The 23,418-nt window shown below is 40.7% G+C and overlaps 1 protein-coding gene across 1 annotated transcript in view; it reads right to left on the bottom strand.

Moving 5' to 3' along the window:
- Positions 1–23,418, bottom strand: part of LOC138215397 (inactive N-acetylated-alpha-linked acidic dipeptidase-like protein 2) — a 471,279-nt gene that overhangs the window by 237,424 nt on the left and 210,437 nt on the right. Inside the window, exon 8 of the mRNA XM_069177518.1 lies at positions 20,490–20,622. Within this exon, the coding sequence (XP_069033619.1) occupies positions 20,490–20,622 (133 nt within the window). The remainder of the gene's footprint in view (positions 1–20,489; positions 20,623–23,418) is intronic.

The following is a 23,418-nucleotide window of genomic DNA, read 5'->3' as shown; positions in this document are numbered from 1 at the left end:
GTATAGAGCATCTCTCCATATAGACAGGTGCAGTGTTAAAGAGGCCTACCCTCTGCAGCTGGCGTGTACGCCCGAGGAGAGACATGCTCCGCTCGTGGCTGCAGCTCCCAGTGGCACTTCTAATGCTGCTACTGGAGGGAGACAGAGATAAAAAGACGTAATGACACTGACAGTCAGGGGAAATGAGTCAGAGAGGGAGGAACACAAACTGTTTGATTTGACAGACTCCAGCAGGAAGAGCCTCTCTCTTCCCTTTGGTCCAGGTGTAAGGTTAAGTGTCTTACACAAAGGTGCTTCAGTTTGTGTGTGTGTGTGTGTGTGTGTGTGTGTGTGTGTGTGTGTGTGTGTGTGTGTGTGTGTGTGTGTGTGTGTGTGTGTGTGTGAGAGAGCGTCCATAGTTAACCAGGTCTAAATGCAGGACCGTCCCACAGTGGCCTACAGCGTCCTGAGATAATCCTTCCTCAGTGTCATGAAAAGCTGCCTTCGCATGAAAGTGATAGATAAACCTGCTGTGGATGCATCACAACTGATACCTCAGGGCAATTTATTCAATTCAATATGGAGCTCAATTTATGTGACTCACATGTTATGAGAAAGGGGAGACCTGGGGTAAAAATAGGCTAAAGACAATGAGGGAATTTGTTTGCTAAAAATCATATTTTTACAACCAATTTAAGTGTTTATTGCTTCATCCCCAAACACATTTTCTGTGAGAGAAAATGTATCAGTAAACATATGAAAGCTGGAGGATACAATACATATTTAGGGACTCTGATATTATATAACGGGACAAGTGGGGTAACTTTGAGGAGTGTGCTCACAAATAATCAGCATTTCATATACGGGGATCATTAAATGCCTGATTGATGCCACCTGACCAACTGCTTTGTCAAACAGCTATGTTTTATATGCAGAAATCTACATTCTGAATTTAGCTTTTTAACTTTAGCAGAATAACAAATGTAACAACAAGTGTCTAAAACCTCCGAACGCACCGTCTTTTCGGACATTAGAATTACTGAGACAGGAACTGTTAGCTTTCATAACCTACTGATACCGACATTTGGAAAGCCATCTCATACTTTGGGGACGGATGAGTCACATGTATGGAGGTCAGAAATCAATACGGTTTATTACATTTAAACCTCCGTTTTAAGCGGTGTTCAGTTATTCTTAATGTGTATTAAAGTGGTTCCAACATAATTAAAAAACATTGTTGAGATACTAGTATATTATATTATATGATGACATCTCAGCCACTAAGACAATCCCTGTATTTTGAAAGTTGTCTAACTGACCTGTTCTCACCTGTTTATTTAATATAATATTGACGTTGCGCATACGTGCTGAGTTTGTTGTGAACTGTATCTGGGAAAGATAAAGTATCTGGTATTAAGGCTGGCTGACATTTGGGGAAACATCAAAGTGTCTTTTGCTTTAAGTTTTTCAGCATTCAACAGTGTTCACTTCTGCCATATTTGACTAAATCAGAATCTTTCCTAACCTTAGAAGTTTTTCCAGTCTAAACCTAACATCTGGGTCAGTATGGAGGTGAAGTTGTGCCTGTACCAGCTCCAACCAGGTCTACGTGCAATGCAGCTGGTGAAGGGTTATATTCGTGGCTTTAATGGAGAGAGCTCACATGAACCCACCTATCCATGTTATAATTATGTTATCCCACTTACAAAAATAAAGAAGTGACTTTTGATTTGCAACCTTCTGAATCAGTTAATCACATCAAAAGTGAAGATGACTGTAGTCTATTAAAGTCGATGTGATTTAGACAATTGGCGCGTCATGATGCAGCAGCCGATCTAAGCCATAACATATAAAAGGTAATCTGGGTTAACTATAAATGAAATGAAATGAAAATACATACAATTCAAAAGACTTTTCATCTACTCATCAGGTTTGGTAATATAACCTGCCATTCAAGACCATGGAGAGGGACCCTGCGTCCTTTACACCTTAAAGGTTTGCCATCTAACTCATGATTGGAAAGTAAAGTATTCTCACTCAAAGCTCCCGATGCAGTTTATTCATTAACACCACAACATCAGTTTATCTATTAACACCACAACACCAGTGATGTTTGGAGCACGTTGCTCTTCAGTAGTGTTGTTAATAAACGAGTTGCATCTGGAGCATTAAGTGTGAATAATTTACTTCTGCTCACTCCTCAACATGCTTCCAGCACCTGATGTTACTATGTTAGATGAGTGTGTTTTTGACATTTAACTAATGTCACAGTTTGGTATAAGATGCAGGTTTTGGTCTTTTATCCTTGAACCTCTTCCTGCACTGAGCAGTGGTTCTCAGCGATTATCATAATACCAGAGGAAGAGTTATTCATATAATTACTAGTTACCTCTTCCAAAGCCGAGTAAACATCATCATCCCAAGGAGGCAGACTCGTGTTACCATAAATTTGGTGATTACAAGGCTGAAACTGCCGGTAAATTAAGTCTGTTTCCTCCTGTGTAAAGGTTTGGCTGGTGGTGCCGGACTGTTATAAAACTGAGAGTCCGCTGTACCCCAATGGTTTTAAAGGGATTGAGAGGAGCTAACTTAACCGTTGGCCACGACACACCTTCTAATTACATATTCCTCCTACTTTACCTCTGTGCCACACTTTCGCCTGCATTTGTGTTCAACAAAATATAAAAATAAGTTGGCCACACCTACTGAGCTCCCTGTGCACCTGCAAACAATCTCTACAGCTTCTCTGCAATATGGATATAAAATATATTTTAATGTATTTCACTCAAAAATATTCAATGTGTTTGATTATGGGGAGAGTCAAATGTTATGAAATGAAATAAAACCAAGAACGCTAACAACCACACTAGAAAATGACCACCACACACACACACACACACACACACACACACACACACACACACACACACACACACACACACACACACACACACAGAGAGACAGAGAGAGAGGACACCAGTCAGTAGGTGATAGGGCAGCAGAGGAGAGGGTCTGTTTTTGACAGCTGTCACCCTGTCAGTAATCCTCTCCTTCCCCATTGCACATTCAAATAGGAATCAATTTGTGTGCTGGAAGGGGAAAAGGTTGCACGGTTGTGGTCACAACAAATCCTTGTTGGGTTTTACACTTTTGCATTTGGCCAGACTTAAGTGTCGGTTTCATCCTGAATGAGCTGCGGGAGCAGAAGGCCGGAGAGGACGGAGGCAGAGAGAGGAGCAGGAATGGAATAGAGCTTAATTGGCCAGAAGAAGAAACTCCAGCGAAGATGGAGGGTTTGGTTACTAATTCTGCCTCAGTGCTTATTGCCATTCAATCTAGCTTACTTTCTGGGGTGAGAAGACTAAACCCCACGAAGGAAAAACAGACTTGTTATAGGCTGCTGAACAGGAAGAGGAGAACAATGACTCCACAGAGAAATTCACAGAATATCAAGTAGAAAATCCCATCCACTGTTCATGCATTCATGTCACCTTCGCCTTTTTCACTCTACCCATTGCTCTTCTTTATACATTACTGGGATAGAGAAACTGGATTCTTTTTTTGTGATTGATCAATGTAGGCTGAGCCTTTCAGAGGCTTTTTATGACTCAGTCTGGTCTCTTCTCCCAAATCCAGAGTTTTCCTCAACAACTGATGACAATACAAGCAGAAGTCCTAACGATCGCGTCAAATAATCATAGTGCAGTCCTTCCCACATACTGTAAATGGATACAGATACTGAATCGGTCATCTTGTTGATCTAAAAAAAAAAAAATCTGTACACATAAAATTATAGGCAGATACACCCTATGCAGAGCGAACTTGAAGAATAACTTGAATAATTAATCATCTGAGCAGCGTGATTGTTTTGAAATTAGCAGACTTCAGCTGAAGCCTTTACACTGAGCAGCCTAACAAAACCAGGTTACATTACGCAGACAGCATGTTAGAGGTCCGTTCAGTCACTGATATTCTGAATAAGTATTTAGATCCTTCACACTAAAAGGCTAAGAAATACAGCAAAGTAAAACTACTCCTTTACAAGTAAAAGTCCTGTATGAACATTGGAAGTAGAGACGTAATACAGTGAAGGGGTCCCTCTGACTGCATATATGATGTCATCAGATTATTAACAGTGCAGCAGCATGTTACTGTTGGAGCTGTTGCAGATAAATGTGATGATTACTGGGAGAGGAAAGAATAAATATAGTTCTGGTCCATAAATCTGTTCTTGGACATTTTCTCTAATCTGTGATTTCTGCTCAGATGTTACATCATTTAAACATGTATTAAAAATAAAAGTATGTGAGAATTTAGAGGAAAAAAAATCCCTGTTTGCTGGAACTGTTTACAACGAATAGACTTCTGAAACGTGACCTGATGACACACTGCTGTTTCTACGACATCAGGAGACACACAACCGGTTTCATCTTTAATGTGTTGCATTTGAAAAGTTTGGGATATTATCAACTGAGTCCAATCTGCATCTGAAAAGTAACTACACATCAAATACATTTAGTGGCGGTAAACATTCCCCTGTTAAGTAAGGTAGAAGTAGACCTCCAAACTATCACCAACATGGCCGCAGTGCATAGTCCTTAAAGTAGTTACTCTTTCTATTTATTCCTTTTTGGATTGAACACAATCAGTTTAACATTTTTATCTTAAATTTTTATATCGCCAGAACAAATAATGGTGGAGAGACAGAGGGTTGCTGGCTGCAGATGAGGAGACAAAGGTTTTGGGTGCACCCTATTACTTTCCACCCACTTCGAGATTAAGCCCCTCCCCATCCGAGTTAGTCTAACAGATACAAATGATGGGGTACTCGTCTGTCCCTCCTACTTTTCTAACTGCTGTATGACTTTGAGAACATATGTTTGTGATCATCATTCGGCATGCAGGTGACGGTGTCCAGATTGTCAGGTGATCACAATGTAAACATTCACCTTAACTAAAAAACTCTGAAGGGGAAAAGTGCAATGCTACTTTGGAGGAAGAGGCAGAGCTGAAATGCTGAAAACAGACACCACCGGCTAAATAAATGACGTCTGCTTGGATCAGCCTTTCATTTGTTAACATGGTGGTGCTTCATAAAAGGTCATATTATATGCTCAGAGTTGACAACAATATGATCAATGAAAAGTAACCATAATATTTACAGATGGCTCAGAAAGGCCCACAAGAATGAAAAAATATGTTTTGCTCTCATGTTTTATGAAATCTCAACTTTAAGACAATTTTCAGCCATTCGGGTCTGAATGAATGAAGGAAACCTTTCAGGGTTTCTTGTTTTGTATTCTGTAACACAATAATGGAACACTTTTATTCAAGTGTAATGAGTGCAAGCTGCAACTCTACATAAGTAATTGCCAGGTTAAGCATATGTTATATCTTTGTTTTTTTTTTTTTTATCTTGTTTTATTCTACCTGCTGACAAACCATCTATTTCCAGCTATCTCCTGGGCATAGCAAGGGAGCGAGAAACAGATGTTCAAATCTCCCACCGGACTCTATTCTTACACACATGTGCATCCAAATGGCACACAGAACCTTCTTTAGGGGTATAAATCGTCTTGAGAACAGCAATAATTATGCCAATGCATTAAGCAAACACGCTCCACATACGTCACATCTCAATTTGTCTCCCTGTTAAACGTGAAAATTAACAGGGCCGAGGCAAAGCTCTGTAAACACCATTTACAGCATCCCTTCAAGTGAGCCGGAGATGCTGCAATGAAGTGCAGGAATGCTTGAGTGAAACTGGAGAGATCACAATTATGCAAGCCGGCAGTGGATTGCCAGCGCAGTGTGATGTTGGTTTTGATAGGCTATTACATTTGACAAATGGAAACTTTGAGAGTTAAAAGAAGTGCGAACAGAAATGTGTTTGCACATTTCCTTTGGTAAATGGAGTAAACAGGGAAAGGAGAGGAGGACTTTGATCACTCTCTCGCTGCGTTTTTCTCCGTGTCAACAGTATATCTTTCTCTTTGCGTGTCTGCCTGAGATACAGTGTGTGACAATACAAACACCTCATTCTGTCACTGTCACTGTGCTAACAGGATCATTGGACGGCCTTGTTATCCAACTCAAACAGTGAGACCCACAAAACATTTCCATAATGTTATTGACCGAGTGCCGAGACGCGCCGCCGCCTGGAATACGCCGCAGCTCGCCGTGCTGTATTTGCATGTCTATTACCTCAGAAAAATGTGGCGTTTGACATGAAGCGAGAAGAGCCAATTTGAAGCTCTGCTGAACATCCAGCATCCCCCAACCACCCACACGCAAACCTTAACACACCAAAATCATGGCAAAAACTAGAACGCAAAGCATTTTGGAGGACAGGAAGTCGTGTAATGAAGGCCAACTGTGTCCTTTAGCGGGTTCAACACACACACTTGACATGCATGATGGATCAGCTGTGAAATAGGCTGAAAGGCAAAGTTCAGTAAAGCCAGTATGACAGGAATTTCAAACAGGATGTACCTGTCTGTCTTTCCAACATGATGTCAGGCTCCAGCATTGGTGCTCAGATTGTAAAAGGGAGATAATAGTATCGTGTATGACACAGGTGGCAGGTTTAGCTGTTCTGAGGGGATTACAGCAGAGACTCGGAGGGTGTGAGGTGGATCTGGTGGCTCAGTGTATTGAGGGCTGTACACCATGTGTACTTACAGCATGATTAAAGAAACTGATGATAGAGTGCATTTATAGCTCAGGTGCTCGGTATTAGCACCTCGTTCCTCCGTTTGGGCTACTGAGGATGTGCAGCCAGTGAGACCTGAAAAACAGGTAATTATATTCACGCAGTTAATACAAACTGAGCCTGTGGTGGAAAACGTTTAATTTGTTTGTCTAAATAGCTACTTTGTAGCAGGCAGGTGGATCTCATGAAAAATACCCATTGGTTGAAGTTTGCTATTGGCTGAATTTTGAGAAATGTAGGATCCATTTATAAATGCCACGAATAAAATTAAGGATAACTGGAGCTTTTCAAAGTGGACTATTCTTTGTGCGATGCTCCGACCATCAGTGACGTCCCCCGTTGGTTTGTGAACGTTATGAAGCCTCCAGTTCAGTTTCTGTCCGTCACCATCTTGCTAGTTCGGAGTGGTTTGGAGCAGGAAGTGACCATATTTGGAAGAGCTGGGGGAGGAGCCAGCGGTGGATCTGACTGATCTGATTGGAAACCTGACGATACTACGTCTCGCCCACCGATAGCTGTGACCTGACTGCACCACAGGCCTGTCAATCAAACAGACACGCCCCCCAAAACCAGGTCTTCTTGAATCTTCTTTTCTAATGAATGAGGGATTATTTTCAGACGGACCTCCAGAAAACTAATAAGAAGGAGTGACTTTAGCTAACAACACAGAGATAACTGATGGACACATTTTATTCACTTTGGATTTGATGAGAGAAGTTGAATGGGAGTCTATGGAGCCGGAGGCTTTTTGGAGCCGACCTCTAGTGGCACTCGGTGGTATTGCAGCTTAAGGCACTTCTGAATCAGCCTAATTTTTCAGACACAAACACTTTTATATACAGATAATGGCTCAAAATCACACATTAAACTGATGAATGATCTCTTTTATCCAAGTGTCATAACACTAATACATATACAATATCTGATAACCTCACACTGTGGTCTCATTGAGTATGTTGGTTAAGTTTATATATGTTTATAATAAGTTAATATTCCTCCATACTTTTATTGCATGTAACTAAGTTACACTGAATAAACCAATTAACACAAGATTTGTATTTTAAGAGCAATTCAAAAAAGAAACACATTTTTCTGCACTCGATGCAACGGTGATGTCACTTTGCCCTACAGTGCAGCTTCATGATGGTTTGAGATCAAGAGATCATAGTTTTAACCATAAAGTCCAGCCATGTTTTCCTGATTACAAACTGCAGTGTGAGTTTCTCTGCCAATATCGCCACCTGTTCCATTTATCTTTGTCATCAGAACAATATCCCCATACTATTGTCTTCAACAGCTTCCTAATCAGTCCCTCTAGGGAATTGAGACCTTCTGATCAAAATAATTAATGCAAATTCCAACAATCTCCATAATATTTGCAAAATTTGGCAAAATTCCTGCAAAAAATTTCTTGAACACCAGCTCTGCTGAAGGTATGAAGTAATACTTGTCTTTCCAAACAAAACGTACTTCATTAACAAAAAGAATACTCAATTATGAGCGGAAAAACAGAAGTGATGGGCATTGTGGGAAATGTGTTGTTTTTATTGTAATTAGGAAAATTGTATTTTAAATTAGTTTTAAATACACTTTAAGTTGTGTGCCTTTGTTTTTAGTGCATACAGTAATTGTTGAATTCATGTTAATAAAGCAGCATCTAAAGCTCTTATTTTGACAGTAGATTTGGCCTTTTTATAAGGGCCCGAGCACCGAAGGTGCGAAATCCCTATTGTTATTCAAGGAATTATTTTTCTCGTTCCTTATTATTCTTCACAAAGTGATTTTGCCTTTTTAGAGGCTTTATCATATTCAAAAACTCATGAAAGTTTTTACACATATGTTTCCCAGCGAAAAATTTTGTATTCTAGTGGAGTCGCAAATGGGCGTGGCTAAATGGCTCGCTAGCGCCCCCTAAAGAGATGCCCCGGCGGCCACATTTACCTACATGCACGAAATCCGGTGGACATGTGTATCACACGTGGACATACAAAAAAGTGAAATTGCACCATTACATCAACTCGACAGGAAGTCCGCCATTTTGAATTTAGTCACCATTTTTGGCGATTCGCACATGTTGTACTTTCACGAAATTGTCCTAGTGATTTTGTCGAAACGACTTGAAATTTTTTCTGTGCCCAGTTAACATGTTTGGGATTAAAAGTTATCCAAAGAATTAGTTTTCGTCGATGTGTGTGCCCGTAAAGTGGCAGCCATTTTGAGGATCTTGCCATGAAACTACAAGTTGCTTTAAATCTTACGTACGTGGACCGACCTTCTCCAAACAGCACAGGTATGATAACAGCCCCGCCCTGAAGACATCTGTGTGGTAATATTCGCTCATAGTCATAGCGCCCCCTTGTGGCAACTGGAAATTACACTTTTCATACTTTCACATGCTATGTCGAGCTGGTTGATCACATGCACCCAAAGTTGGGTCACAATAACCTAAACATGTAGTTGATAAAATATTGAGACATTCGTTTGACTTTGTCAATGGGCGTCACCGTGACGATGCAGCAAATTTTGATGTCTTGCCGTGACACAGGAAGTTGATGTTTAAGGTCAAAGGATGCTTAAAACCTCACGAAATGTGTCACATACATCCGGCGTGGTGAGACGATACATGTGATATGTGTTTTGTGAGTGGGCATGGCCAAACGGCTCGCCAGCGCTCCCTAAGCTGCAGCACGGGCACCTAGTTTCACCTACATGTACCAAATTTGTTGGACATGTGTATCACACCAAGATGTAGTGAAAAGTCTCTTGGCATCATGAATTTGTTTTCGTCGATCAGTGTGACCGTGTTGTGGCAGCCATTATGAGCGTCTCGCCCTGAACCTACAACTGACTGTAACTTTTATGTACATATTCTAATCTTCCTCAAACATTACATCTTTGACAGCAGTCCCGCCCTGAAGACACCTGATAGTAATATTCCGTCATAGTCGTAGCGCCCCCTGCTGGAGACAGGAAACGAGACAAAAGTAGCAACTTTAAGCGGGGATATGCGGTCCCTTGCGCGCTACAAGTTGGGGAGCCGGCGCGCAGTGTGCGAGGGCCCGGTATCATTGGTTGCAGTTTTAATTCTATATTACAGTTGGAGATGTCTGTTTTGTAAAGCTACACCACTTTTATTGATCAATAAATACATTGTAAATAATAACAACTGAAATATGTATGTGATGTGCATGCTTACTATCAAAGGAGGGGATTACATATTTTTTCGTTGACTTGCAATCTTCTTCTAACTTTTGCAATTTAACCGCAAAAATCTCCCTTAAAACTCAATGCAAAATCCAAAATTTTGAATTGCAACAATTACCAAAAAACTGCAAAACCCTGGCGGGAAAAATAAGAAAAAACAGTATCATTCTACAAGTGTTGGTTTGAATTGTACCACGTGCTCTTCTTGTTTTGAGCCACGCTGCTTTGTAACCATCAGGCCAATCAACAAACATGGAGATGAAGCTTCAGCAGCGACCTGCAGCCAGGCTCATCAGATATTCTGTCTCTTTCACACACAATGTCTGAAACTTTGGATTCTATCAGCATCCACTGGTTCCAAAAGTACTTCCCACTAAAATGTTGATTGAATATTAATTTTGTCTTTGATTTAATTCGTGTAACAACAAGTCAGTCATGACCATTGTGAGTGTGTCATGGTTCGGTATCCCTGCCACAGACCTAATCCATCCCTATCTGCAAGCACACATTAATAAATCATAAGGCAAAGCTTTCAGAAGCTTTAACCTCCATGCATTATTCAGCCAGCATTGATGCTGATGCTACAGCTGCTGCTCCCACACTCAACTGTTCAGTAGTGTCCCACTAAACAGCCAATTAACAGTAATGAATCCAGCAAAGTCCAACTCTCAGCAAAATTAACACAGAAAGTAGTTTCTCCTGAAAAGTGTGTGAGTTCATCCCTGATGAGAACTCACTGAAAGTTTGTTTTCACCTTGAAACACGGCGGGAGGTCAGACATGCTGCGATCGTTTCTCTTCCTACAGAACAGCCTCATTCTGAGCCGGCTGAGAACGGCGTGGGCTAAACGCAGTGGTGATCTTCATCAAATTGTTTTCAAAATTGAAGTGATTCGTTGTAAAGCTTTCTCTTGATTGGATATTAACTGCTGCCCTCAACACTTCAAACTTCGGTATTAACACTGGAAAACAGTGTTGCACAGACAGAAGAGCAGGGATTTTTTTTTTTTTTTTTTTTTTTTTCCATTTATTAGCCATCTTAAAGCAGTCTACACGACAGCATTTACCCCATGGTTAATGAAAGCCATAATTTCTACTATTCAAGCAACAATTTATAGTCATAACTTCAAAAAACCTAAATGTGAATGAGAGATTTAGCTGAGACCTCAAGATAATGGAACACAATTATACAAGATCACTTCAAAATCTGTTTTATATTTGTAAAATGTTACATTAGAATGAACGTTTCTGCACTTCAAAACAAGTGTTAACATTCAGTGCCAACAGTGGATGGGCTCAGACAGAGTAAGAGAGTCTGGGACGGTGGAACATGAAGAGCATCTCTGACTCTCAGCTTGACTTTTATTAACTATATTCTTTATACAGTTAAAGAATCCCTTATCTACAGTTACTCGCCTACGTCATATATTTACTATGTAAACATTGGCAGCGGAAACAGAAAAACAATCTACTGAATATAAGAGAAGCTTTGAGCAGAAGCCAGAACACTGCTCACAAACACATATGTAACTCAGGAACTGATGATGATGAAGTGAAGAAGTTTGTACCAGTTACTCATCAGGGTTTTATCTTTCTGCTGCTCCGTGCATGTCACCGTGCTGTGCTCAGAGCAAGTGTACGAGCAGCAGTCTCACGACTTATTGATTCACCCTCGTATTTGATTTTCTTGCCTCTTCCTTTTTCTAATCTTAATGAAAGTAATTAATATCTAGAGTGCAATCTCCACTTTCCAGTGTTAAAATCGTAGTTATTGCAACGAGCATCCACCATCCACCTCACACCATCCACCATCCATCTCCACTATCCACCTCACACCATCCACCATCCACCATCCACCTCACACTATCCACCACACCATCCACTATCCACTTTACATTATCCACCTCACCATCCACCATCCACCTCACACCATCCACCATCCATCTCCATCTCATACCATCCACCTCACACCATCCACCATCCACCTCACACCATCCACCATGCACCACCCTTCTGACCTCACCCCTCAGCCAGTCTCCAGGTTTTATGCAGAATATAAAGAAAGATGAGGAGTTATTTTAACTACAGAAATAACTATTTTGTTCTTCCTTCTCAAGAGGAAACGATGCACACATACTGAAGTCATACTTTCTGACATGCAGCTGACCCACCGGCACTCCTCTAACATTGCCATGGCTATGATTGCCTATTTAAAGAGGACAAAATAGATGTCTTGTAGCAACCTTGTATTTAAATCAATATGCTAATGACCACATTTTCCATTCATTGGGTTCATTTGAATCCAGCAGAGATTTCTAAATAACCCAAGGGACCCTGTGAAAGGACCCACCTGTCAACCGGTTCAGAAATGAACACAGTGAAACGGTTTGATCAGGAGGAGTGCTCGGAACGAACTGCTGCAATTTAAAGGTTAACATAATTATGCAACTGCCAGCGTACATACAACTAATGATGTACAATATCAAAGAGAACACATACAGAGAGCAATCACAAGCTGATGATCAGCAGTCCTCATTTGTTAAACACATCAAGGGGATACAGAAATAAATGTGTCAGACAAACCACATGCACAGCTGCCACATTCAAAAGAGAGGAAACTGCCTCACTACCAGAACAACAACTTGGCAAAAGACATGACACATCTGATAGAAGGTGCCAGAAACAATACTTGTTCTGTTTCTCTCACAAAGGAAGAACCCAGTGTCGATTTCCCTCCTGACTTTTTCTCTCGGGAGTCCTACGCGTGGCACGTCTCAGGCAGATCGCCTCATTGTTAAAATGAAGAGACGCATGTCCAAAATCTACATCTATAGCTCTATTGATACCAAACAAAGAGGGACTCCCCAACCTTTCTATATATATGAACAGGATTAGGTCCATAGATAAGGTGTTGTGACTGCACTACAAATCTATATTATCTCTGTCACTCATGTTTACATGATTTGCAACTTTTCGCGTTTAATTTTACAATCATCAACATCAGAACTTTATTGGAAAGGGAGAGTTTTTGGGTATAGTTCGTATGCTTATTTAAGGGATGGTGTGCTGCGGTGGGATGTTCGACCAATTGTGATGGGCTGACGAGGCCAATTTTTGGTCCCAGTTCAGCTCTGGTGTGAAGTCTGTCTCAACTGAGGACAAGGACATATACAGGAGATCATTCCTGCTGACCGCAATAAGACTGTACAATAACTCACCTCTGGCGAAATCCATCACACAACAATAAAACTGTTGACTGTGTTTCTTGGTTGTTTGTGCATAATATATATAGATATATACTGTACTGTATATACTGTGCATTTTATATTTTTTTACTGCTATTTTATTGCTTTTCTATTCTTTTATTATCTTATTGCTTCTGTATGCTGCTGTAGCGAAAAAAATGTCCCCTCGGGGATTAATAAAGTAACTACCTAACCTAACCTAACCTAACCTAACTGAGCAGGTAGGGAGAAGTTTCCAAGATCAGGGATGTCACTAACTACGGCATCTCCAGACGTGTTGCAGATGCTGTTTAGCTACGTGTACACTACTAATACAGCTGTGTCATGGGAAAATAGTTTCAATCAAATCAAGTTTCAAAGAGTAAAAAAAGAGACACATTATTTTACTTTATTTATTGAAATAATGCTAAATGTTTTTGACTGAAAGATGTCTAGAGGAACTGTAAGCTCTTGATGTTCCCACAGATCACAGACACCTTTTACTGCATTACTTTGAAAATTAAAAAAATTGATGCCTAAGCACATTCCAGCAGAAGCTTGAGATTTAATTGGTAGATTGACCTGGGGTCACAAATGGGCGTGGCTTTAACAGGTTATAAACCTAACTGAAGTTTTGTTGTGTATTTAATATTAATTTATTTTCCTTAACTGGAAGTTTTTATTAGCGTAAGTGCTTAAAACGGGTCCTTTTTAGGCTGATAAGCCCATCCCCACTTCACACTGCCTCTGTCATAAAGAGCATCTTCAATAAGAACACACTCTTCTGTTGGCACTGGATCAGCTTCACACCAAGTGTCAAGACAGTTATAGGGCAAGCTGGAAAATTTAAACTGTGGCATCTGTACCGAGATAAAGGAAGGTGCAGCATGGTTCATATCAGACCAGATGATGGCTGCAGCAGCATGGTTCATATCAGACCAGATGATGGCTGCAGCAGCATGGTTCATATCAGACCAGATAATAGCTGCAGCAGCATGGTTCATATCAGACCAGATGATGGCTGCAGCAGCATGGTTCATATCAGACCAGATGATGGCTGCAGCAGCATGGTTCATATCAGACCAGATGAAGGCTGCAGCAGCATGGTTCATATCAGACCAGATGATGGCTGCAGCAGCATGGTTCATATCAGACCAGATGATGGCTGCAGCAGCATGGTTCATATCAGACCAGATGATGGCTGCAGCAGCATGGTTCATATCAGACCAGATAAAAGCTGCAGCAGCATGGTTCATATCAGACCAGATAAAAGCTGCAGCAGCATGGTTCATATCAGACCAGATGAAGGCTGCAGCAGCATGGTTCATATCAGACCAGATAAAAGCTGCAGCAGCATGGTTCATATCAGACCAGATGATGGCTGCAGCAGCATGGTTCATATCAGACCAGATGATGGCTGCAGCAGCATGGTTCATATCAGACCAGATAAAAGCTGCAGCAGCATGGTTCATATCAGACCAGATAAAAGCTGCAGCAGCATGGTTCATATCAGACCAGATGAAGGCTGCAGCAGCATGGTTCATATCAGACCAGATGATGGCTGCAGCAGCATGGTTCATATCAGACCAGATAAAAGCTGCAGCAGCATGGTTCATATCAGACCAGATGATGGCTGCAGCAGCATGGTTCATATCAGACCAGATGATGGCTGCAGCAGCATGGTTCATATCAGACCAGATAATAGCTGCAGCAGCATGGTTCATATCAGACCAGATGATGGCTGCAGCAGCATGGTTCATATCAGACCAGATAAAAGCTGCAGCAGCATGGTTCATATCAGACCAGATGAAGGCTGCAGCAGCATGGTTCATATCAGACCAGATGATGGCTGCAGCAGCATGGTTCATATCAGACCAGATAAAAGCTGCAGCAGCATGGTTCATATCAGACCAGATGATGGCTGCAGCAGCATGGTTCATATCAGACCAGATGATGGCTGCAGCAGCATGGTTCATATCAGACCAGATGATGGCTGCAGCAGCATGGTTCATATCAGACCAGATGATGGCTGCAGCAGCATGGTTCATATCAGACCAGATGATGGCTGCAGCAGCATGGTTCATATCAGACCAGATGATGGCTGCAGCAGCATGGTTCATATCAGACCAGATAAAAGCTGCAGCAGCATGGTTCATATCAGACCAGATAAAAGCTGCAGCAGCATGGTTCATATCAGACCAGATAAAAGCTGCAGCAGCATGGTTCATATCAGACCAGATAATAGCTGCAGCAGCATGGTTCATATCAGACCAGATGATGGCTGCAGCAGCATGGTTCATATCAGACCAGATAATAGCTGCAGCAGCATGGTTCATATCAGACCAGATGATGGCTGCAGCAGCATGGTTCATATCAGACCAGATGATGGCTGCAGCAGCATGGTTCATATCAGACCAGATGATGGCTGCAGCAGCATGGTTCATATCAGACCAGATGATGGCTGCAGCAGCATGGTTCATATCAGACCAGATAAAAGCTGCAGCAGCATGGTTCATATCAGACCAGATGATGGCTGCAGCAGCATGGTTCATATCAGACCAGATGATGGCTGCAGCAGCATGGTTCATATCAGACCAGATAAAAGCTGCAGCAGCATGGTTCATATCAGACCAGATGAAGGCTGCAGCAGCATGGTTCATATCAGACCAGATGAAGGCTGCAGCAGCATGGTTCATATCAGACCAGATGATGGCTGCAGCAGCATGGTTCATATCAGACCAGATGAAGGCTGCAGCAGCATGGTTCATATCAGACCAGATGATGGCTGCAGCAACGTGGAGTCGACCTGACAGCAAACACCTGCCGACAACATCCAAGCACACACTGTGCACTCGACGGTAATCTGTATATGATTTGATTTATTCTGTTTTCAATCAAGCTGCACTCTATGCAACCTCAACAGGCATGTAAGAAACACATGGAAAAAGACACAAATATATACATATACTGTTTTAAGAAGCATCAAGAGGTTTGAAAAGTGTTTTTTATGCATGCCAACACACGGTAAGTTCATCTCTCCAGACAGACATAGAGAAGCCATACATGTACATATACAACATTACTGGGACAGATGTATGTATGAAGCAGCGCAGGGTTTGATTTGCTGTCACTGTCTCAGCAGGCAGAGGATGACAACACAGCAGCGGTACAACGCTGCGAGGAAGAGTGAAATTAACAAGCCGAGGGAGGAGGAGGAGAGGGTGGAGAGAGGAAGACAACAAAGTCCAAACAATACACGGAGAGGCGGGAAAGTCTGGGGGAACATTATACAGAGTGGAATTACATTTACTCTAAACACTTCTTCTACCGGCAGCGTTTCCGCTGGGGAGCACTACTGACAGCTCCTTACGTCTTATTTCTCCATTTGAAACAGGAGATAGCGTTGACACCGCTGAGAACTGAGCGTGTTTTAAAGCTCTTTCAAACACTGAGGGTCTGAAAGGTAAAAGCTCTTCAACCTGAGCAAAACAGCTGCAACGCAACAGCTTTTCAAAAGTCTCACAAAACAGCAGGATATGCGTCAGTTTTCCGGGGAAATGGCCTACATTTCAGTAAATAGAAACTGTTTTTATCTGAGAGTATGGCAGGAGTATAGACCCACCCCGAAATGACAACACATCTCACAGTATTTAAACTATTTGTCTAACCACACAGCCAGGTGGGGAAGTGTCCTTTAACAGGCAGTACAGTTTTAGTACAGTATATAACTTTCTTTTCCCAACGCTGCAGTATCACATTGAAAAACAAAAGTAACATATCCGGAGCAGAGCACTTTAAAAGGGCCATTGTAGAAACTGGCCGCATTTTGAATGGAACACTTTATTGCACTAATGGATGGAACCTCCATCTCAACTCTGTGAAGACTCGTTTAAAGTAAACATTGAAAGACAGCAGACAGTTGATGGCAATCAGCGGGACTGTTATTCAGATTTTAGGCTGGCCCCAACTATTAGATTTTATTTTAGTGATGCGGTCAGGACCGAGGCGCTTACTTTATTTTTATAAATAGAAAATGTCAGAAATATAAATTTAGCAGGATAATACTTGATAAAATCACAACCTGAATAAAGTTGATAAATCCTACTCAATTAAAGTTTGTGTTAAATATATTTAACAGCCATAGATTAACACCAATACACATGGCATGCATTCAAACCTGCAGTGTTGGACATGTTTATTTTCACACTACTTGATGCTCATAGTGAAAAATGAACATGTCTATCCTTTATTATAGAGGAGCCTCCTCCTACACTGAACCTGTAAATAGTTTAATGACTGAAAACAATGATCTTCCTGGAACAATCGATAAAAAACAAAACCAACAAGATTAGGTCAAAACCAAGCATATGGTAGGACTGTCTGAAACGTTGGCGGGCTTTTAAATTGAAATGAGGGCTTTTAATTTGAAAACTCAACATTCGCTCAAATCAAATGTTAACTTCACAATTCAGTCAGTCAGTCAGTGACAGACATCTAGGTTCATCGGACTGGTCCCATCTCAGCAGCAAAAAAAAAAGAAAGGAAGAACGTAAAAAAAAAAAGAAGCAAAGAACAAACAAAAACATACAAATTAATCTAATACAACTCTACTCCCCAAAAAAGACTACAGAAAGTAAATGATCAGTGATGAATATGACACTGTGTGGATACTTTGACCTTTAAAGGCCTGCAATTTCATGAGGGTAAAACAAATGGACAAATGTGCTGTACATTTCCATTGAATTTAAAGGCAGACTACATTAGCTAAAGTGTTGGATGTCCCAAAACTTCCTCCAGCGAAGTCAAAATAAACCAGTAATATTTGTCTTGGCTCCACGTCTGCAGATCTTCAACCAGCATCCAGAAATCTGGCTGACAGTGAGCTCTAATGTGATAAACACGTCTCTGCTGTTGTTCAACCGTGCTTCCTCCAATTTAGGGGTATTTCAAATATCATGTGCTTCCTCGGTCACAAGGAGGTCATTTTCGCATTCACATCTTAAAACATTCAAAAGTTTCAAATGTATCTTTTGGAGCCATCATGCTGTCCCCTGATCTATGTTTGTATTTGTCACTAAAGCTTGTCACCCTGAGAATTCTTAAACATTGACATCTTACTGTTATTGATATTTAACATGGCTCATATATAATGTGGTCCTATTCACTGCAATCAGTCATCACAACGTGCGGAACTAAGTGCTTTAGTTGTACACTTTCTTTGTCTTTTCATGTTTTGTTTGCACTTTTCCATTATAAATATTTCACTTTCACTTAAAATACAAATGTAATTGGATTTCTACCAGAGGAATGGGGGACTGCTACAGTCAGTCAGAATATAGTGAGAAGTAATTACTGAATGGAAATACAATTAATAATTGTTGCAGAGGAATGACACCCATAAATACTGTAAAAAAAAGTTTTTTTTAACTAATTAGGATTTCTTAAACTTTCTATTTTGTTTTATTCGCTTTAATTTCCGGTCTGCATCTTGCACTGCGGTAACCTGAGAATACAAGAATATGAAAACTGTTTAACACTTTTATCTTTTTAGACTAATCCTGGTTAGAGGATGCTCAGACATTTCTTCTCTATTAATTTTATTAAATAATTTTCCATACAAAAAACAGCACTGCAGTGTCTGGCAGCTGAATAAAGCACACTTGATATGAGTAATGAGGTGTCCTTTCACATCCTCTGTTCTTCTGAGCTGGATTAACACTGGGGACCTGAGAGCCCTACGATTGGTGAGAGAGCAGACAGCCAGCATCTGTCTCGCTCTCCTCCTCTTAAACATACCCCAACACACACACACTCTCACACGCACACTCTTACACATGCTCACACAGCAGTCCAGACATCTGGTATGGCTCTGCTGGGTCCTGCCACTGTGGTACTGGGACTCTTACAAGGACTAAAGATACTTCAGCGGTAATGACACTTCCCTGTTGACCAGACCGGGCATAAAAACAGGAAGTGGGGACAAGACTGAGGGTCAGAAGGTCAACCATCTTGGGAGGTTGATTTAAATACAGTAAAAAAAAAAAAAAAAAAAAAAAAAAAAAAAAAAAAGAGTCACAGAAATGTAACGTCCTCTGCCAGAGGCCAAGGTAACACATGTGAGTAAGTTTCAGGCATTGACCAAAGTCCAGAGAGAACTATCATTTAACTGAGCTGTGATTGGAGGAAATGGTCTTTTTCATGTTATTAAAAACATTTGTGAGCATTTCCCACACATCATCATACAGGAATGAATATTTAAATAGACTTTAGTTTGTCCAGGTCGTAGTCTAGCCTGGGAGGCTGCTGTTTAACTATTAAACGTAGTTAAACTGCAAATTCACATCGTAATTTACAGTGAACATATGCAATGTATGAGAAGTTTTAGTTAATTGAACAGACTCAGTTTCCACCCGTATTATTATTGTTATTATTATTATTATTATCATTGTGGAGAGTTTGAAGGTAAAGCTGCTACCTGTTGCTGAGTAGGACGGGTTGATGAGGGGTTAGCTGACTATATAAAAGGAGGCCCAAACACTGTCAATGCAAAGTTAGTCTGAAGGATATAAATATATAAATAATAATACAACTAATCAAATCAATCTTTGAAATGTCTATTTAGGAAATCAGAAACAATTGACAACATTTGTGAAAACTCCTTTTGTCCATTTGAATGCAGTTTGGAGTTTCAGTATCTCAGTTTTCCATTTAACTGAATCTTGAGCCAGATCATGCACAGGGCCAAACTTCACCAGTGGGTCCTGGTACCAGTGTGTAGTCTGAGTCAGTTTAAGTCTCAGTCTAAACTATGACTCATAATATAATAAATAATATAATAATATAATAAAATAAAATAATAAAATTTAAAAAATAAAAAATGTCCCCTTGGGGATTAATAAAGTAACTATCTATATATATCTATCTATCTATAATAAGTCAGTCTGCTGAGACAAGACTCCGCTTCCTCCGAATGATGGAACTGATCCGGTGTTGTGTCAGAAAAAGACTGGCAAAAGTTCACAGCAACTAATCTGCACGAACACCCTCAACCCTCACAATATTTATGTTTTCTCCATTTCATCACGACGTAAACTTTTGCCAGTAACTCACTGCGACCGTCCTCATTCAAATTTGGGACATTGAAAATGATATCTTGCTCCAAAAAAGGCCTGAAAAGCTGGCAGTGAAAACTGAAGTACAGAGTTGCTGCTGTGCAGATGTTACACCGTCTAGTTGAGGCACTGTTATGTTTCTGGTGAACCGCTCAACTGCTGAACAGGTCATGGGAGTCCGGTTTGTGCTGTCTCTTTGAATTCTGGTCCCATTAAAGCTGAATAGGAGGAGATAAAGGTTCCATGTAAAGTCACTCACCAACCGCAGGGTTTCCTCCGGGGTTCAGAGTGACTCTGAAAGCTTGACGCCAGCTGTGGCGGCCGGGAGGAGCATCACACGGGTCGACGTACAACAGAACACCTCCGAAACCCAACTCAGACAGCAGGGATAGCTGGACAGACAGACACACACACACACACACACACACACACACACACACACACACACACACACACACACACACACACACACACACACACACAGACAAATATTTTATTCATTAATATTTTACATTTTGTTATTCATTTACAATGTTGGATTGTGATATGGGGTGAAATGTGAGTATTGTATTCATGTTATCTTTTTTCTGAATATACCAGATCTTTTTTTATGAACTGTGGTTGTTGTTGTAGAGAGCTGGATTGAGTTCTTTGTCAAGACGAGTACATGGCCTACGAGGCCGAGGGTGGATTTTATTTGTATCTTTCATGAGGAGAAAACTGTAGTTTTAGTTTACTGCTCTCTGGCAGATTTTGTGGGCAAATATGAGTGTGAAAGCTGTATCATTTCTAAGGGCACCTGTACTGTGTCTTGATTGTTATCTAATAGTTATCACTCAATACTGAAGTGACTCTTACTGTGCTCATATGACAGGTTGGTTTCAAGATGATCAAAGGATATACTGTGATGAAGTTTATTCAGCCAGCATCTCTAATGATAATGGAGAATAGTTTGTGGGTGGTGGTGGGTGGAAGAGGCGTAGGGAGGGGGGGAGGGGGGCCAGTTGCCAGCGTGCAGAGCTGTATTTCACTGTTGTCTATAGGAGATGTAGTGTCCTTGTTTTTTATGAGCGTAGATGACTATTTTATTGAATATGTGACACCAGCCACGGTCATTCTGCTCTCATCACAACTCTGTCCTTCACTTGGGAACACACACACGCGCGCACACACACAAACACACACGCAAGTACACACACACACACTCACACACACACACACACACACACACACACACACACACACGCGCGCACACACACAAACACACACGCAAGTACACACACACACACTCACACACACACACACACACACACACACACACACACACACACACACACACACACACACACACACACACACACACACGCGTACACACACACACGCCTGACATTCACAAATGATGGAAACTATTCAGCAGAAATCGCTCCACACGTCGATGATCTGTTAATCATACTACACCTCTTAGTTTAGGAATACATGCTTTTGCATCATTTTGAGGATTTTTTTTTTTTTTTTATTGTCACTGAATTAAGTTATTGAATAATTTTGTGACATGTCTTTTCGATGTTGCACTTTTCACAGCCGGCTGTGCATGGAGGCCAATGAGATGTTTCAAGACCTTCTTTGAATAATTGGGATTTAACAGCGTTTAGTTATTGAGTTACTGATTCGGGAAGTTCAAATCTGCTGATATCTCTCTAACTTCACCGTAGCAGCCAACACAAATAGGCAGCTTAACTTTTCTCATAATTACAAGATCTCAAGATAAAAACAGGATAAGCTGTCAGTTCTTTTTTCTTACGTGAATGCCCTTCTGTACACATCGTAATGAGAAACAAGAATCAATACATTATTTTAAAATAAATAACTGTCAAAATGGGACATTAAATGAGAACTGGACCATACTAAGAATGTGTTAGTTGGTATTAAACAGATTAAACTACATTGATAAACATATAAAATGTCTGTATGACGGTAGCGGCATTTATAATGTCCGGCCTGCAGTTACCATCACACAGTCATTAGTGAGAGTACGAGGCTCATCAATCACTCCCCCCACTTGAACATAAAGGCCGGTGGTTTGTCTGCGTCGCTGACACACAGGGCCATTATGAAGCACACATGATCAAGTTTGTCACAAACTGTGTGTGAGGAGGAGCAATGGGTCGGCAGCCTGTTGCCAGCAGCCTCCCATGTGACAGCTGCTTCACTTTCATCTAATGGACTTTTAAAAGTCGAACTGTGCAAATGCAAATGAACCATCGCGACCCGTCCTTAAACATTTCCTCTCCTTTGTTTGGTTACCTCCATTCATACCTGCTACGCCTCATTAGCCTGCCATATTCTACTAACTTCACACTGACAAGGGAGAGAAACGTTACACCGATGGAGCATTTAACTAAAGTCTGAATCAAAGCTCCTTTTAGTAGTTTTTATTGGAACGTTCAACAAAGAACAATACACCTGCTGCTGGAGACCATGAGGATGTATTCAGATTGTTGACTTCTAGGTCAGCACTGTCTCATGTCCACATCTTCATCTCACCAACCTTCTTCTGCTGATGGTTGAAAGCTCCATGAAAAACTGGCACATACATTAAACAAGTAAAAAGCTACAAATCAAATTATATTTTCACTTGAAAATGTAAATCAATTTGAGAGTTTCAGAAATGTTTTCAAATGTTTCATAACAGCATAAACGAGAAGTTGCATCTGATTGGCTGTTCCTGCTGTCAGCAAATTAATGAGTCATGTAATCACTTTAATGCTGATCTTACATGATATATATAATTACATTACATAAATGCATTATTCTTCCTTTGGAATAAAAACGTCTTTACCTCCAAGCTGCCTCTTCACAATATTAACCCACAACATGAGCTTCACTTTGAAACAATAATCCAGAGCTTTCAGTCACATCAGATAATAAAACATCAGATAATAAAATAAAGAAAACACCATGAAGACCCATGGTGTTTTCTTTATTTTATTATGGAGATGGTCAGATGAAAGCTCAGTAGCATTAAAAGTTAGGGTTTATTCTTTATCTTAAAAATAACAGTTTGAATACAAACATAAATACAAGTTTTCAGAGTTTTCAAACATATAATGATGTGAATGATAAATAGTCACAGAACTTTAAATTGTTGTAGTCTGAAATTGTATGATGGGAAATCATCTAAATATCTG

The sequence above is a fragment of the Embiotoca jacksoni genome, unplaced genomic scaffold (assembly GCF_022577435.1).
Source record: "Embiotoca jacksoni isolate LCO1_2020_lvr unplaced genomic scaffold, fEmbJac1.0.p SCAF_74, whole genome shotgun sequence".
Taxonomy (NCBI): Eukaryota; Metazoa; Chordata; class Actinopteri; family Embiotocidae; genus Embiotoca; species Embiotoca jacksoni.
The sequence above is the reverse complement of the archived record's forward strand: the minus strand, read 5'-3'. Positions and strand labels throughout refer to the sequence as shown.